This window comes from Oscarella lobularis, chromosome 14 (assembly GCF_947507565.1).
Source record: "Oscarella lobularis chromosome 14, ooOscLobu1.1, whole genome shotgun sequence".
NCBI classification, from domain to species: domain Eukaryota; kingdom Metazoa; phylum Porifera; class Homoscleromorpha; order Homosclerophorida; family Oscarellidae; genus Oscarella; species Oscarella lobularis.
In genome coordinates this window covers 548773-564930 of record NC_089188.1, presented here as the reverse complement: position 1 = coordinate 564930, position 16158 = coordinate 548773, and the positions used below count along the sequence as shown (strand labels likewise).

Sequence of the window (16158 nt, the reverse complement as noted above, 5' to 3'; positions counted from 1 at the left end):
TCGGCTACCCGGATTCTCCACCAGATGTTGTGCTGGGTCGACCAGGGTGTTTAGAGGGCGACGAGGGAGCGGATCGAGCAGAGAGAGTCGAGGTTGGTTGCTTCTACGTTTAATCACGCCGGGGTCAATGTCCCGGGACACGTGACTATGCTAGACATACGCATGCACGATAAAATCCACAACATCTCTCATCGCTAGATAGCTTTTCAACGTGTTTACAGAACGCAATGGAGCAAAATGGGACGACAAAGCGTAAGTCGACAGGCAGCAGTAAGCTATGCCTTCGTTTTTTCAGCATCACTTCTGTTTCATCGTAGATTTTCGACAGATCTGGGTCAGTATGTAGATCCTTTTCTGCTTGAGGCTATCGATGTCGTGAAACTATTTTTTTCGTAGAGTAGGACCTCGGCTTTCGGACATTCTGCGATTTCGGACGCTCGCACAGCAAATCTAGCCAACCGATTCTGGCTTCCTATGGCGCATTTTAAAGCCCTATCCCTGCCAGGAAGATTTGCTTGAGCGCGAATCAATAGACCAAACCCTCGTGATTTTATTAGAAGATTAGCGCGCGCAGGTCAAATCCTCCGCTTTCGGACAACGGTATCGCTTTCGGACACGTATGCGTAGCTCATTCAAATTTTAATGTTTCGCCAAGAATTCTCTATCATAGAGCTTTCGAACGCAGTAAAGCTTTAGCTAAATGGTCAAGTCGATCTCCTGCTAAAAATCGACGAACGTACCGACATCGCACCTCGGTTTTCGGACACCAGTTATTCCGTTTGCAATGGCCAAATCCGTTTGTAAAACACTACTCTGAATTTTCTGTAAGGAATTTCAGAAGTTGATTAGAAACAAGTAACTTTTCTAGGCAATTGGGCTGTTTAGTGCCGCAAAATGCATTTCTCGGGTTTGCTTTAGTAGCAATAAAACTAAAAATAGCAACGAAAATACCCAAACTGGTACAGAAGCAAGCGGTGCGAAAAAAAGTCACTCTAAAACTTTGTTTTAATAAAAAATATTCAGTTTGTTCAAACCTTATCGTAGCGTCTGTTTATGGTATATTGCCAAGAGCTCATGATCAGGCTACGTCAAGCTGCGTTCAATATTTTATTAATTGGCGTTCTAAGATTTTAATTTGAGTGCTCCTATATAAAAATCAAATTTCAGATTCTTCGTATCACACTCTGGCTGTGATACTTTCATGAAACTCGATTTCGCTAAAAATGTACTTGCTCTACTTAGGGAAGAAACATCCAGAGACAGATACTGTAAAAAGGCGTACTTTTACGTAATGTTTCTGATGTTGCCATTAATATCAGCACGACAAATGAATTTTGGCGTAAAGCACTGTATGCGACCGAATTTTTCAGTAAAACGAAATTTTAGGTTGACTTTTTCTTCGCACCGCTTGCTTCTGTACCAGTTTGGGTATTTTCGTTGCTATTTTTAGTTTTATTGCTACTAAAGCAAACCCGAGAAATGCATTTTGCGACACTAAACAGCCCAATTGCCTAGCATAGTTACTCGTTTTCAATCAGCTTTTGAAGTTCGTCTCAAATACCTTACAGAAAATTCAGAATAGTGTTTTAGAAACGGATTTGGCCTTTGCAAACGGAATAAGTGGTGTCCGAAAACCGAGGTGCGATGTCGGTACGTTCGTCGATTTTTAGCAGGCGATAGACTTGACCATTTAGCTAAAGCTTTACTTTGTTCGAAAGCTCTATGATAGAGAATTCTGTGAAAAAAAATTCTTGGCGAAACATTAAAATTTGAATGAGCTACGCATACGTGTCCGAAAGCGATACCGTTGTCCGAAGGCGGAGGATTTGACCTGCGCGCGCTAATCTTCTAATAAAATCACGAGGGTTTGGTCTATTGACTCGCGCTCAAGCACATCTTCCTGACAGGGATAGGGCTTTAAAATGCGCCATAGGAAGCCAGAATCGGTTGGCTAGATTTGCTGTGCGAGCGACCGAAATCGCAGAATGTCCGAAAGCCGAGGTCCTACTCTACTGGCATCAGAAAAGGCGAACAGTCGAATTGCAGATCAGCGCGTCACCGTAAAGATTTTTTTTGACGAGAGTCGCAATGGAGCACAGGGCGGTCACGAGCAATATGGAAACAACGCTGGAGACCCTCATTTCGCCGAAGAAACTGAGATAAGCAACCGACGAGACACGTTTTAGTACAATAGTGGCGCGTCGAAGTCAGCGTTCTGACTCTCTTTTGAAGAAATGTTGTTACAGGAAGCGGTTTGCTTCCTGGAAATGATTGCAGGTGGGTACCTCACGAAAGGATCTTGTGGAAGCGATTGTGCAGGTGCGCTAGCCCGCCCAGGAAGTGAATTCTGTTTATCCATGATGAAGCCTTTTTGGTAGTATGTACTCCTAAGAAAAAGCCTTCGTGCCGAAAAAAAATATTACAAGAACCGGGTTGGCTTCCTGGAAGTGTGGGTCCCTTTTGTTTTCACTGGAGACCCCACACAAGGATTTTGTGGAAGCGATTGCAGGTGCGCTAGCCGGCCCTGGAAGTGAATTCTGTTTATGATGAAGCTATTTTGGTAGTACGCTTAGCCAAAAGCCTTCGTGCCGGAAATCTGAAATGAGAAGACAGAGAGGAATTAAACCAGATCGAGGTTCCTCCAGCGAATAGCTTCTCACTGAAGCACGATAAAATTCACGTCTCTTCCTACTCTCCCTCATTCCCCTCTCATGAATTCATTAACAAGAGTTCTCATAAGTACCTCTCAACCCATTAATTCTGAGCCGTACGTAAAGCAATACTTCCAGTCGTGCGCATCTGTATACTTAAGACTATCTCGTTTCGCCACACAGACGGTCTTTGGGCATAAAAAGAAGTCGGCGTCTCTTGGTTTTGCCAGACGTGCGCTGCACTGAGTGCTGTCAAGAATGAAAGTCGCGATTGCGTTTCTTCTCGTCGCTTCTCTTCTGTCGATCCAGACCGAAGGAAAACAAGCGATGTCGTTGCAGTGTCTGAAGGCAAGAAACTTTTACACGAATTGGGCAAGGTCGTGGACAAGCTTAATTATGTCTATATAGGAAGAAGTGCTGACTTACGAGCTTACGATGTTTCAAGATCTCTGGTCCAATCAGCAGGCCGAGCACTTTCTTCTAACGGCAAAAATTGAAATCCGCTGCATTGCAGGTTTGATTTGCAGCACAAGCGAGCAGGCCAACAGAATAAGACGTTCTTTCGCAGATGGTTTTTTACCGCGATATGAGACGCGAGGCATGAAATACTCTGTAAAAATAGTCGATTTCAACGTTGACGTCGTCGCGAAAGGAGATAGCGTGGAAGACAGCGTCGAAGACAGTGTCGAAGACGTCGTTGAGACCACGACAGAGTAAGCCTGCGTCAACAACTTCAATTGTCTTATTTCCATGCCCTCCCCGTAAAAGGGAGGAGTGCCTGCATGGCTTGGGAACGAAGCTAGGTCAACATTTAAAGTGCGTTGACAAATGATATGTCCTGTGGGAAAAAAAGGCGGCGGTTCTGGGGTACCTAGGCGGTGCGTACGTATCGAGTGAGCAATAGTATACGTAACACAAGACGAAGTTATGTAGTTTGGCGCAAGTAAAGGGATATGCAGCGCGCAATATTGAGGCTTTTACTATACTATGTCTGAAATCGAGGTTTGCGCGTGGAAAGCTGTAGAAAACGTCGATTACCGGTGGGCGTCGGGTGTGCGGCTTTTATCACCAAAGTAGAAATCACTACCGAGAGACCGACGGCCTAGTAGAAAGAGCTGTAGAGGAGCTTCTTACAAGCATGGGGCAAGAAGATTTAGACAGTGAAGACGGTTTAGCAGAAGACAAAGACCTTAGTAAAGTTTCCTTTGGCATGAAAGCGGTACATTTTTACCAATTAATTATGCAAATGGACGTCGGTCAGGAGGACGGATTTAAATACATTACAAAACGGAAATTAGGTTCCTGCTCAAAGTGTACGGACTACTGCACTGCAGTAAACGCAGAAACGCGTTTAAACGATAGGAAATAGCATTGATATTGATTCGAACTGTGGAAGGCAAACGCCCTCTGAAATCAATATCGCCCCGCCTTTTTTCCCACGGGACACATAATTAGTGAACGTACTTTAGGTCTAAAACGACTAAATAATTAATGATCTAGACCCAAAACTGGTTCAAAAGCGGCTATGCGATCTCAAATGCGCAAAAAATTCGAAAAGATGTTCTGTTTCGTTCAACTGGAAAATGGAACCGTCGCTTACGTGCTGCACGCGCGCAACGATGACGTCCAAGTACTCAACATAAAGAAGGCAATCGCTTCTCTTTTCCAAGTATCGCTGGAGAAAGGCGAACACGACGTCGAAGAAAAGGGATCGACCAATGAACACACCGCTCATTACAGGTACTCGCAGGAATTATCTAAAGCCTATAGCTATGTACAGTATGCGTTCGCAGTGTTGAAGAAGGCGACAACGGCGAGGTCAAGGTTCACATGAAATACTCCAGTGCAAACGTGCAACATTTTCCCGCGGGATCAAACGTCGATCCGACGGACGTCGACTACGATGAAGAAGACGAGATCGTGTACGAAGACGGCGTGCCGAAGATAATAACGGGAACATTGCACGCGGCGCTTTTCCCCGCCAAAGAAAACGGCGAAGATGATTCGGGCGAAGATGATGATTCGTACCAGTCGAACAGCGTCCTAGACAATGAATTCGTCTCTGATCAGAAATACACGCTGACGCTAATCAGCAGGCAAAAGAACCCGCCGCAAAAACGATCGACAGTCATGGTGCGGGTCGACGATACTCATGGTCTGCAGACCAGCTCCGTTGAATCGAAGCACGGGAAAGGCAAGTGCACCGCAATGCATCATCCAATCGTATCACGAGCTTTATTCCAGCCGATGTCGTTCAAGACCAGCGGAATTCTCTAAAAGCGCAAATTCCGCTTTTAATCGACTTAATGGACGAAATAGCGGGCGTTGACGGCGACTACAATGGCTCATGTAAGGCATAACTTCGTGTGATATATTTTGCCTAGAAACGAGCCGCTTTCTCTACAGACACCAACCTGGTGTATATGCTAGAGTTAGAGGGTCTGTGCGAGTATCTTCGCTGTTCAGATGGAGCCAACACCCCTGTCAGTGATGCGGTCATCGATCACTTTGAAACTGTGAGTCTGCGCTCTGCTACTAGTGAGTGACTCTTTCCAGCTCTCCTTCCTATAGGGTTCGTCTAATTTGCGTCATTTCCTCTTTCCCCTTCTCGTCTCCTCCAGCACCAAAGCGTCCCAAAAGGTAGTTTCGTACGTACACCTTAGTTTATTGCCTCGCAACTCGCTTCCCTTCTAGCAAATCAGCTTCGCCCTGAAGGATCATAAAAGATACAACTTGGATCTCAAATTCATTCTGACCAGCATTCCCTTCGTTCACCATCCTTCCCAAAAGATCGTCGCTCTTGTCAAGGCATACGCAAACGACGAAACGGAGCAGGCGCGCGACGAAGCGCTACTCGCTTTAGGCTCTCTCGCCGGAAGCTCGGACGCAAAAACGTCCGATGAAATCACCGAGCGCCTTTTGGACCAACTCCGCAAACTCAATTTGAAGTCCGCCCTATCGTTTGCCAACGCCACAACTCTTTTTTTCGCCTTAGGAAACACGCGCAATTCGGCGGCAATCGAACCCCTCAGCTGCGTTCTCGTCAACGCAACTGTTTTTGAAAAAATTCGTCACGCTGCAGCGTTCGTCCTTTCTAGCCAATTCGACGAAAGTCGCGTCGACGAAGTCATACTTGAGCGCCTACGCCGGCAACGCAACAGCGAGTCCGTTTTCTATGGCGTCGCGCATCTTCTCGCCAATCGCGCCGCGCGGAACGACGGAGTTCGGACGGAGTTGGAAAAGTTCGTCGCAGCCTATTTAACGAACGAAAATCACGCCGACTACGACAATGCAACGACGACGTCCCGAACTCGACGATCGACTACGACATCGACCTACTGGGCGCATTCCAACAGTCAGTTCAACGACATAAGCAGTCTCTCAAGCCGAAGGCAAGACCTGTCTGACTACCAAAACCACGCAGCCTACCTCTACGCCAGACGACTGGGAGTCGACCAGCTTCACGTGCGTCTAACGGCCGGAGGTTTTGCAGGAGCAAACTCGATGAATCCATCGATTGCCAAAATATTTGGCAAAACCGTCGCATACGCCCACGCTTTTGGAAGAGATTATAGCCTCCTGGAATCGTATCTGATTGTTACAGGAACCGAGTCGACCTTAAGCTTTACGGTTTTCGCTCGTGTCGGTTTCCAAACCATTATTCCCTATACGTCAAGATCGTTTCCTGCTTGCTTGTCAAGAGAGACGCCGGTTGGGAAAGGAGCTAACTACAGGGTTTTGAATGCCCAACATACTATTTACTTGGCCTTTGGAATCAACGTGCATCTCTACTTGTCCGGAAACGTTCAGCTAGCGGGGACAGCCGGTTACGAACTGTGCCCAACGCAGCCAAGTAATCTTGCAAAAGCGTATTTTAAGCCGTCCATCTCGTTTACCGCAAATGGAGGTGCCACCGCGGGAATCGTGGTACGACGCTTTTCCAGTCTCTTCCTAAGCCTTTTAGTGTTCTTTCACAGGCTGCTCGAGGTGGAATCGATGTGAGTGCCTCTGTTAAATACTACATAAACGCCGAGGCCAGCCTTAAATTGGAAAGTCCAACACTATCGGCTTGTTTGAATGTCTTCTTCGGTCAAGAGCCTGTCTCGGTGAAAATTGGAGCATTCTATCAACTTTATGAGATAAAGCACAACGGATGGTTTAGCGTAAGTCTATAGATGAAAACTATATACCGATGGCGCCGATTGTAGCCTACACTTTTCTCTGCGTAGTTTCACGCCGGATGGTCTGAAAAACGGTTCATTGGTGCTCTGACGCAGACGTTTACGTTGGTTAAAGCTGCTGAAAGAAAGCTTTACGGTAGGTGCCTTGAAGGCCGAATCGGCTAAAGCGATCAAAGGACGAAAAATCCGCTGACAATAGTCACTTTGACTTGTCTGTTTTGTTTTTTTTGATGTTTGCTCGTACTCAATGTTGCTGATTGTCAATGTACCGAAACACCTGCCACAGCAAAAGAAGAAAAGCCACTGACATTCACAGAGTAACTTGGGCACTTATCTGATCCATCACATGTAACGTCCTCCAATGACGTAACGACTCCAACGTTCATCCCACTTCGAGAAACCCAATAAATTGCGCACGGATTCTAAACAAGAGGGGATCGAAGGAGAAGGACTTAGGACGCTTGATTTTTGGGAATTGTTTATGACGTCAGTATTGTGAATGAAGTGGAAATTGTTCTGAAACGACGTGCCACAAAAGATCGAGGATACTCTAAAAAATTCAATGATGTGTTGATACACGCGAAAGAACACTATTTCATTATTAAATTACCAAAACTAGACAACTAAAATCTGTAAAATACTTCTGAAAAAGTAGAGCACAAATAAAATTTCAATCTCGTCTTATCCTTAGACCTACGCCCAATCCCTGAAAAAATTGCCTAATCAATACAAATTTTTCTTAGAATTCTGGCCAACTACCCTTTCTCTTGGTTCTCCCGTTTACCAAAAATGAGGCATCTTTAATTAAAAAATAATTTGATTTGAATATGATAAATCAGGAGCACATACAGTATAGTCGAATAAAAGAGACAATGTAAAAATCCCTCGTCCCACACCTAAGTCCACACCTAAGTCTTCTTCCTGCCACAACAAAACAAGCAAAGCCAATAACATCCAAAGAATTACATAGGCACTTACCTGATCCTTTATTGGTAACATCCTTCAATCCCACTCAAAACAAACTACCCTATAATTGGAGCACGGATTCTAAACTAGATCCTGATAAATTCAAAAGTATCTTACCTATCATAGTCCTTGCCATTGAAATGCTTTCATTCCCAATCATTTCCCTTCTCCGTCCAAGTATTATAAAGAAAATATAGGAACTCGGGTGGGGATGTGTCACAGGTTGTGAGGAAGGGCTTTCACGGCTGGATAGCGTAACGCTTGAGAGGAATAAAATTGGAGACGCCCACGGGCGTGAAAGTTATTCAATTAGTCTAAATATTCAAATCAAATCAAACCCTGAAATAGATTATGTTAATTTTAGAGAACCTATTATCTGTCAAAATTTGCTCTATCAAATCTCTTCTAATCCATCATAAAATGCCGCCTAAAGACGAGCCCCTAAAAATAACGTTCACAAACCGAAAAAAAAGAGAAAGGGGCCCCTCCTCTCTCTACTCTCCCTCAGACCTCAGATTCTTGTCTTCGTTGCATGCAACAATTTGTAATTTGTACAATTGACCTTCAGCAGTCTATTTGACTTCTTCGTCGATGCCGAATCGACGATTTCGCTGCACAATCCACGAGAAAAATTGTTTGAAGGAGAAAACAGGTCGACAACCGGGTCTCATTCGATGATGCAATAGAACGGGCTCAATCCAGAACATTCCGTGAAACACACAAAGAAAAGACGAAAATTTAGCTACTGCGCGTGCGCACTGGTTGTCAGAGAAATGGCGTGGCTTCGCCAAATACTTCGCACAAACGACTCCCCTGACGACGACTCTCAAGCCCACGCACCCGAGAAGCGATATGGTCATGAATGCGCGTTGGTCGACGATCATCTTCATCTCTTCGGTGGCCGCGATGGATCAAAATACTTTCCCCGCAATGAAATCTTTGTGATGAATGTTCGAAGAGCGGAAAAGAAGTGGATCCGTCGATTGACTCGAGGTCGAACATTTCCTCCTCCTTGTACGGGAGCAAGATGTGTTGTCATCGACAAGCATGGGGGGTCCGTCACGAGCGCGCGCTAAACTTCGAGAACTCTTCGTTTCTTGACGTTTTCCCCTAAAATGCATGTCTTTTTATGTATCGCACTTTGATTAAATCTCATTTCAAGTTTGCCTGGTTATTTTTAGAACGGGACGTCTTTGCTTTGCCTCGTTTCGGGGTCGCTACTATTTCGAGGTGCTGCAGGTGGTAGTCATTGACCGTCCTTGCTTTTCAGACATGCATTGTCTTTTAATGTTATTCCAAAACGTATCGGCGTGGTGATGCGCTTCATTAGACCTTGCTCTATCGGTGAAATTGTACATAAATGCAGTGGGCGGCTCAGGAAGTCAGCTAGGCAAGCGCAGACCGGATGCTCAGTCTCCTACAAGGCTGACTCCAAAGGAGAAGACTCGGCCATCGTCTACAGTCCACTCTCCTCAGTCGAGGATGGCCCCTCGTCTCCATCGATTGAAACGACAGAGATCCTACACCTATCCATCCGAACGTGCAAAACGTCGATCTACTCGAAGACACTGTGCACGACGACAGGATGGCAATACCTCCAGTCAACGAAACGAAGGGCGCCAGGATTCATATACTAAAGAAGCAAACATCTCAGAAACGAAAGACAAGCGACAGCGCATCACTCTGCGGCAGAGAAGGCTACTGTGTAGGCGGTTGAAATCGGTGTCTTCCAGAACTGGAATCGGACTACTGCCCGAGATGCAGGCCGCGAAAAGTAGGTCGTGCGCAACGGGACAAAGGTGAGGTTTCAGGCCGCGAAAACGTACGTCAGTAATCTTATTCGTACTTTATTCAGATTCGATCTTGTAACGAGAAGGTATCGCCCAAAACGACGCAAGAAACGGACTTTCAAAAAAGGGTGTGTCACTAGCGCTAGCGTGCGCTCGTGACGGACCCCCCTGATCGACAAGATGATCTACTCATACGGGGGATGGACAGAAGAGGATCATCAACTGGGAATCGTTTATCGTCTCGATCCGAAGAAAATGGAATAGATCGAAGTAGCGACGCCTATCGGAGGAAAGAAACCGCACGAACGCGCATTCTGCTGTTTGTGTGCGATTGGATCAAGAATGATCATGTTCGGGGGATCGACCGAAAAGAAGATTCCTCGTGATCAACTCCAGTCTGGGGCAACTCAGGGCGAATACAACTGGAGTAATGATATTTATGAATTTCGACTTGGAGAGGGAAATGAAAAAGATGACTCGATTTAATATCAATTTGATAATAATTTGAAACATAAACTAGGTATATGGTTGGATTTGGAATTAAGTGGAACACGACCAAAACCACTTGTTTTCGCTACCATGGCAACCATTGAGCAGCATCGAGCATTACTTTATGGAAGGGACGTGGAGAATGAATCTCTCTCTATTTTGATGGATTTAAATCGCAAAGTAAACCCGCGTAGTTAAATAATAACTAAATCTTTTCAGGAAATATTTTTAGTTGTGGACAATCATTGATTTCAATGTGAAACCATCACCAAGACAACAACATGTAATTTGCCAATTAGTGGCAGAAGGATTAGAAGATGAATCAATTTGTCTTCTCGTTGGTGGTCTAATGGTCGACAAAACCAAATCTGACTATGTTTACGTTCTGGATTGTGACAATTCCAGAGCATATCAGGTTCTTATAATTTTACTTTATTGAAATTTTAATGATTATTTGTAAAGATGGACTTTGATCCACAATTGGGAAAAGTTAGGTTGCACACATGTCATTGTGTGCAGAACGAAGACAAGTCTACTGACGTCATTGTCTGTGGTGGTCTCAATTGGGATTGGTCAGAAAGGCCTATTTTAAACTGCTCTTTTCTTGATAAATAAATTTTAATTGACTTATGTCCGGACGTTTAATGAATAACGTTTTCAAGACGTCAAGAACGAGTCGTACATGAAAATTAAACAAGAAATTCTCTCGTCGAGGCGGGCGTCAATTCGTGCAGCAATTTCATCTCCGCGTCTTTCACTTCCCAATGACAGAGAAATTGACATGATACAACGCGAGCTCGAACATTTGCGACGAAGGTGCTCTGAATTTACAGAAGAAAAATTCTTTATCAGGTTATATATTATGTTATATACTACTGTAAAAGATAATTTCGTCTCTTTTGGTTTTTAGAAAAGAACTAGCGTCTGCCCAAGGAGAAATCACTCTAATAAGGTCAATTGTTCATGTAAATGTTGTTAATTTTGGCTTTTACTTTAAATACTACGGTATGTGTCATTTTAATCTTAATTATCGTGACTTTTTGTGATTTTAGAGAAGAACTGACGTCTTCCCATCGTCTTGTTGAGCGTAAAGACGGAGAAATTGCACATATCAGGTTTTTATTAAAAGTAATAAATAAATTTGATTTCAGCTTTTAAATATAGGCAAGAATTGGCGTCTGTTCATAGAGAATCATTTTTCGCTCAGCGTCGTAAAGACGAACAAATTTCTTCCGTCAGGTTCCCAAGAAAATTACATAATTTAACTTTAGAAAATTTCTGTTCTGTAGGGAAGAACTGACGTCAGTACAACGTCAACGTAGTGTTGCATTGACACGCTGCGAAACCCTTGAAGCATCTCGTGACGAGATGAAGCGACGCCTCGACGAGTTCACTGACGTGTTGAACCTTAGTCCAGACGAAGTTCACCTGTCCAGCCAAAACCTCGGTTCAGGATCTTTTGCAGGTGAACGTCATAAATAGTTATTTATTTAAATTTAACATTGCGTATATGACTAAGGCGTTTCCGTGGGCCAATGGCGCGGAATGAGAGTCGCCGTAAAGAAAATTCACGACCTCATTACAAGTCAACGCAACGTGGCAATGTTTCGACGAGAAGTCCTCGTATGCAGTCGACTCCATCATCCCAATATAATGATCGTATGTGGAGCGGTCATAACCGAAGGATCTCCTCTCCAAATCGTCATGGAATTACTCGAAGGATCCGTCAGTGAAGTCATCGACGCCGCCCACGCATCCCGATCCTATTTGACCATTTACGAGCAGCTGTCTATTGCCATGGATATGACGTCAGGTATATCGTATCTTCATCAGATTCGTCCTCGACCCTACGTTCACGGCTACATTCGCCCGTCAAATGTTCTCGTCACGAGAGATATGACGGTAAAAGTGGGTGACTTGGGAGCGGCTCATATTATCGAGAGTTCTCTGTCCGCTGGTCCAATGAGCCCTCCCTATCTCGCTCCAGAAAGGTTGCCTGAGTCTGGCAGTCCTGCCACTTCGAGCACGTTGAATAGTGACGTGTACAGCGTGGGCGTTTCATTACTTGAGATCTTCACGGGTGTGGGTCCTATTCCAGAGGAGAGGCAGACTCAGCTTGATGCTCTTGCTAGTCGTCCTGTTTTATTCATGCTTTGCTCTTGCTTGATTCGTCGTAATCCCGCCAATCGAATGTCAGCACAAAGGTGCTTCGAAACGCTAAAAGTCAATTTTGTCGAACATGAAAGGGGTTTGACAGCTGAAAATATTCTTACGGCAAAGAAAATAGTTAGTGGTGTTTTTGAGGGAGACACTCATAAGGTCATCGTCCAAAAAATATCTATAGATTGAACGTTTATGTGTACATAGTTTCCTGTTTTTGATGTCTCTTAGGCACTTTTGTGTTTGTAGTTTTGGTTTTTCCAACCGGGCATACAGGCCACCCAAGTATTAAATATACAGTACCGATCATATGTATTAGGCCACCCTGGTTTCTTTAGTAATCATTGTCGTAATACGCGCTCATTCATTCAAAAGATACGTAGAAGTCGAACTTCTGTTTGCACTAGTAACAACCTTCTACCTTTGCTCTTCTTTCGTAGAACAAATGTTGCAAGTTTTGTAGCAACTGTGTGGCGTTACAAGAGCAGTACTGTAACCCTGTCTATTTATAGTGCGTTTTGAAAGTTAGGCAAAACTTAGGCAAAATGAATTAATATTTGACTTCCAAAGTTAATAAGCATTAGTTTTATTGCTTGCGAAATTTTTGAGATTGAAACCAACCTAACTAAAGGCAAAAATCAGAAATTTTTAAAGTTTTAATTTTTTGCAAAGCATTAAGAAAATCCTTGTTTTAGAACTATACGTAGAAATTTCTGTTAAAAGCATCAGCAACTTCAGTAAAAGAACTGAAAAGGATGCTTATTTATTCCTCTTTCATCTAATGACAACTTCGATTTCTAAAGCATTAGTTAGACCAGTTTAGAGAATTAAAATGAAAAGGTGGTAAAATGGCGTTATTGCAAACAGAGTAGCTTCCTAGTCCCAAACTGGAGGCATGCGGAAGACAACTTTGCAACATTTGTCATGTTAAACTTTAACGACTTTTCAGTTAATTAAAAAAAATTAAGCATAGGAAAATTCAATTTTTACGCAAAAATTGTCCTATGTTCGGTGAAGGGTATTATTCTTAGTGTTATCACTAAAGCGCGTATTGTCTCAATGGAATTGCCACAAATTTGCTACAATTGTTTTTTTTTACAAATTTAAGACTTATCTCTTCTTTTAAAAAGAAGCTTTGCTAAAAGCAAAGAGAGACTTTTTTATCACGCATCATACAAACTTGACTCTGTATAAGGGTTACTAGGGGTGGCCTGATACTTATGACCGGTACTGTACATTTTAAATATATTCCATGATCTGTTGATACACGCAAGATAACAGCGATTCTTTAATTAATAATAAATTACCAAAACTAGACAACTAAAATACAATTGGAGTAATGATATTTATGAATTTCGACTTGAAGAGGGAAATGAGAAAGGTGACTCGATGTAATATCACTTTGATAATAATATAAAATATAAACTAGGAATGTTGTTGGATTTGGAATTAAGTAGAACACGACCAAAACCACTTGTTGGCGCTGCCATTGCAAACATTGACCAGCATCGAGCATTACTTCATGGAAGAGACAATGATGAAGAATCTCATTCTATTTTAATAAATCGCAACGCAAACCTGCTTTGTTGAATAATAAATATATTACCAATATTTTTGGTTGTGGACAATCATTGATTTCAATATGAAACCATCGTCAAGACAGTGCCATACAATTTGTCAATTAGTGACAGAAGGATTAGAAGACGAATCAATTTGTCTTCTCGTTGGTGGCCGAATGCTCGACGAAACAAATTCTGACTATCTTTACGTTCTGGATTGTGGCAATTCTAAAGTATATCAGGTTTTTATAATTTTAATTTTCATGAATTTTTAATGATTATTTGTAAAGATGGACGTCGATCCACAATTGGGAGAAGTTATGTGTCACATATGTCATCGTGTGCAGAACGAAGACAAGACAACTGAACTCATTGTCTGTAGTGGTTCTGACTTAACCTTCTTTTCGCCGTTTCTGTTCCGGCCTATTCTTAGCGGTTTTCATCGTGGTAAAATGCTCTATTTATTTTTTAACAACGTCTAAATAATGAATTTTGCAGACGTGAAGAACGAGTCGTACATGAAAATTAAACGAGAAATTCTCTCGTCGAGACGGGAGTCAGTTCGTGCAGCAACTTCATCTCCGCGTCTTTCACTTCCAAGTGACAGAGAAGATATTGAAATGATGCCACGCGAGCTCGAGCATTTGCGACGAAGGTGCTCTCAATTGACCGAAGAAAAATCCTCTATCAGGTTATATATTATGTTATATACTATTGTAAAAAATATTTTCCTCTTTTTTGGTTTTTAGAAAGAAACTAGCGTCTGATCAAGGAGAAATCTCTCTAATAAGGTTAATTGTTTATGTAAATGTTGTTAATTTTGGTTTTTACTTTAAATACTACGGTATTTAATCTTAACGTGACTTTTTTGGTTTTAGAGAAGAACTGAACTCTTCTCATTGTCTTGTTGAACGTAAAGTGGGAGAATTGTTTCAGATCAGGCTATTTATTAAAATTAATAAATAAATTTGGTGATCTTTTAATTAATTATAGGCAGGAATTGGGGTCTGTTCAAAGAGAAGCATCTTTCGCTCAACGTCGTCTCGAACAGGAGAAAGACCAACAGATTGCTCCAATTTGGTAGCCACGAGAAGATAGGCTTATCCAATAGTTGGTATATTTATTGTTTTTTAGAGGGGAACTGGCCACTTCTCAACGGCTTGCACAGGGTAAAGACGAAGTGATTGCTCGCATCAGGTCATTGAAAATAATTCCTAATAAATAAAATAATCAATTTATTACAAAATAGTGATATTAATAATGCTCTCTCTAATGTTATTGTACTGTAGAGGAGAATTGGACGTTTCGGTGACAAACTGCAGAACCCTTGAAGCATCTTGCAACAAAATGAGACGAACCCTGGACGATTTCACTGACGTGTTGAACATCAATCGCGATGATGTTCACGTGACTGACCAGAAACTGGGTTCCGGAGGATTTGCAAGTACATTCTATTTAATTAATTAAGAAATATTTCGGACCTCCCCAATTGCATTCAGGCGTTTCAGTTGGCCAACGGCGCGGAGTGAGAGTGGCCGTGAAAAGATTCACGACCTCATCACGAATCGTCGAAACATGGCAATGTTTAAACAAGAAGTTCTCGTCTGCAGTCGACTTCATCATCCCAACATCATGACCGTTTTCGGAGCGGTGATGGCCGAAAGAGTTCCTTTTCAAATGATCATGGAATTACTCGAGGGATCGGTTGGTGAAGTCATCACAGCCGCTCACGCTTCCGAGTCTTATTTGACTATTTACGAGCAGCTGTCTATTGCCATGGACGTGACGTCAGGAATCGCATATCTTCATCAGAATCGTCCTCGTCCCTACATCCACGGAGACATTCGTCCTTCAAATGTCCTCGTTACAAAAGATATGAAAGTGAAAGTAGGTGACTTGGGAGCAGCTCATCTCATAGAGAGTTCTCTGTCCGCTGGCCCACTCAGTCCTCCTTATCTCGCTCCAGAAAGAGCGCCGCGTGCTGACGGCACTGCCGCTTCGAGCACGTTGAGCAGTGACGTCTATAGCGTGGGAGTGTCCCTTATTGAAATATTCACAGGTGAGGGTCCTGTACCAGAAGTGAGGCACACTCAATTGGCCTCTCTTGCTAATCGTCCTAACTTATAAATGCTCTGCTCTCGCTTGATTGATTGTAACCCGGCCAATCGACCCTTAGCCCAATTATGCTACGAAACGCTTTTAGCTGAATTTGTTGAGAATAAAAGTCGCTTGGCAGCGTTAGGGGGGATTGCCACAAACCGAATGGTGAAGGGTGTGTTTGAAGGTGATACTCACAAAGTCGTATTTCCTGGCCTTTTCTATTAGTCTCGTATTTTTCATAGTTATTGTTAATGCTTTCGTG

At 43.0% G+C, this 16158-nt stretch overlaps 1 protein-coding gene across 1 annotated transcript; it reads left to right on the top strand.

The window, feature by feature from the left end:
* The first annotated feature begins 2002 nt into the window (after nucleotides 1–2002).
* LOC136195764 (uncharacterized) lies at nucleotides 2003–7095 on the top strand. Its single transcript, XM_065985221.1, has 15 exons — nucleotides 2003–2319; nucleotides 2379–2509; nucleotides 2565–2767; nucleotides 2835–2999; nucleotides 3060–3165; nucleotides 3220–3364; nucleotides 3420–3467; nucleotides 4152–4391; nucleotides 4445–4845; nucleotides 4896–5000; nucleotides 5058–5167; nucleotides 5223–5291; nucleotides 5346–6578; nucleotides 6629–6814; nucleotides 6881–7095. The coding sequence occupies exons 4-15, from the start codon at nucleotides 2910–2912 to the stop codon at nucleotides 6995–6997; spliced, it is 2850 nt and encodes a 949-aa protein (XP_065841293.1). The 5' UTR covers nucleotides 2003–2319; nucleotides 2379–2509; nucleotides 2565–2767; nucleotides 2835–2909; the 3' UTR covers nucleotides 6998–7095.
* Nucleotides 7096–16158: the final 9063 nt, after the last annotated feature.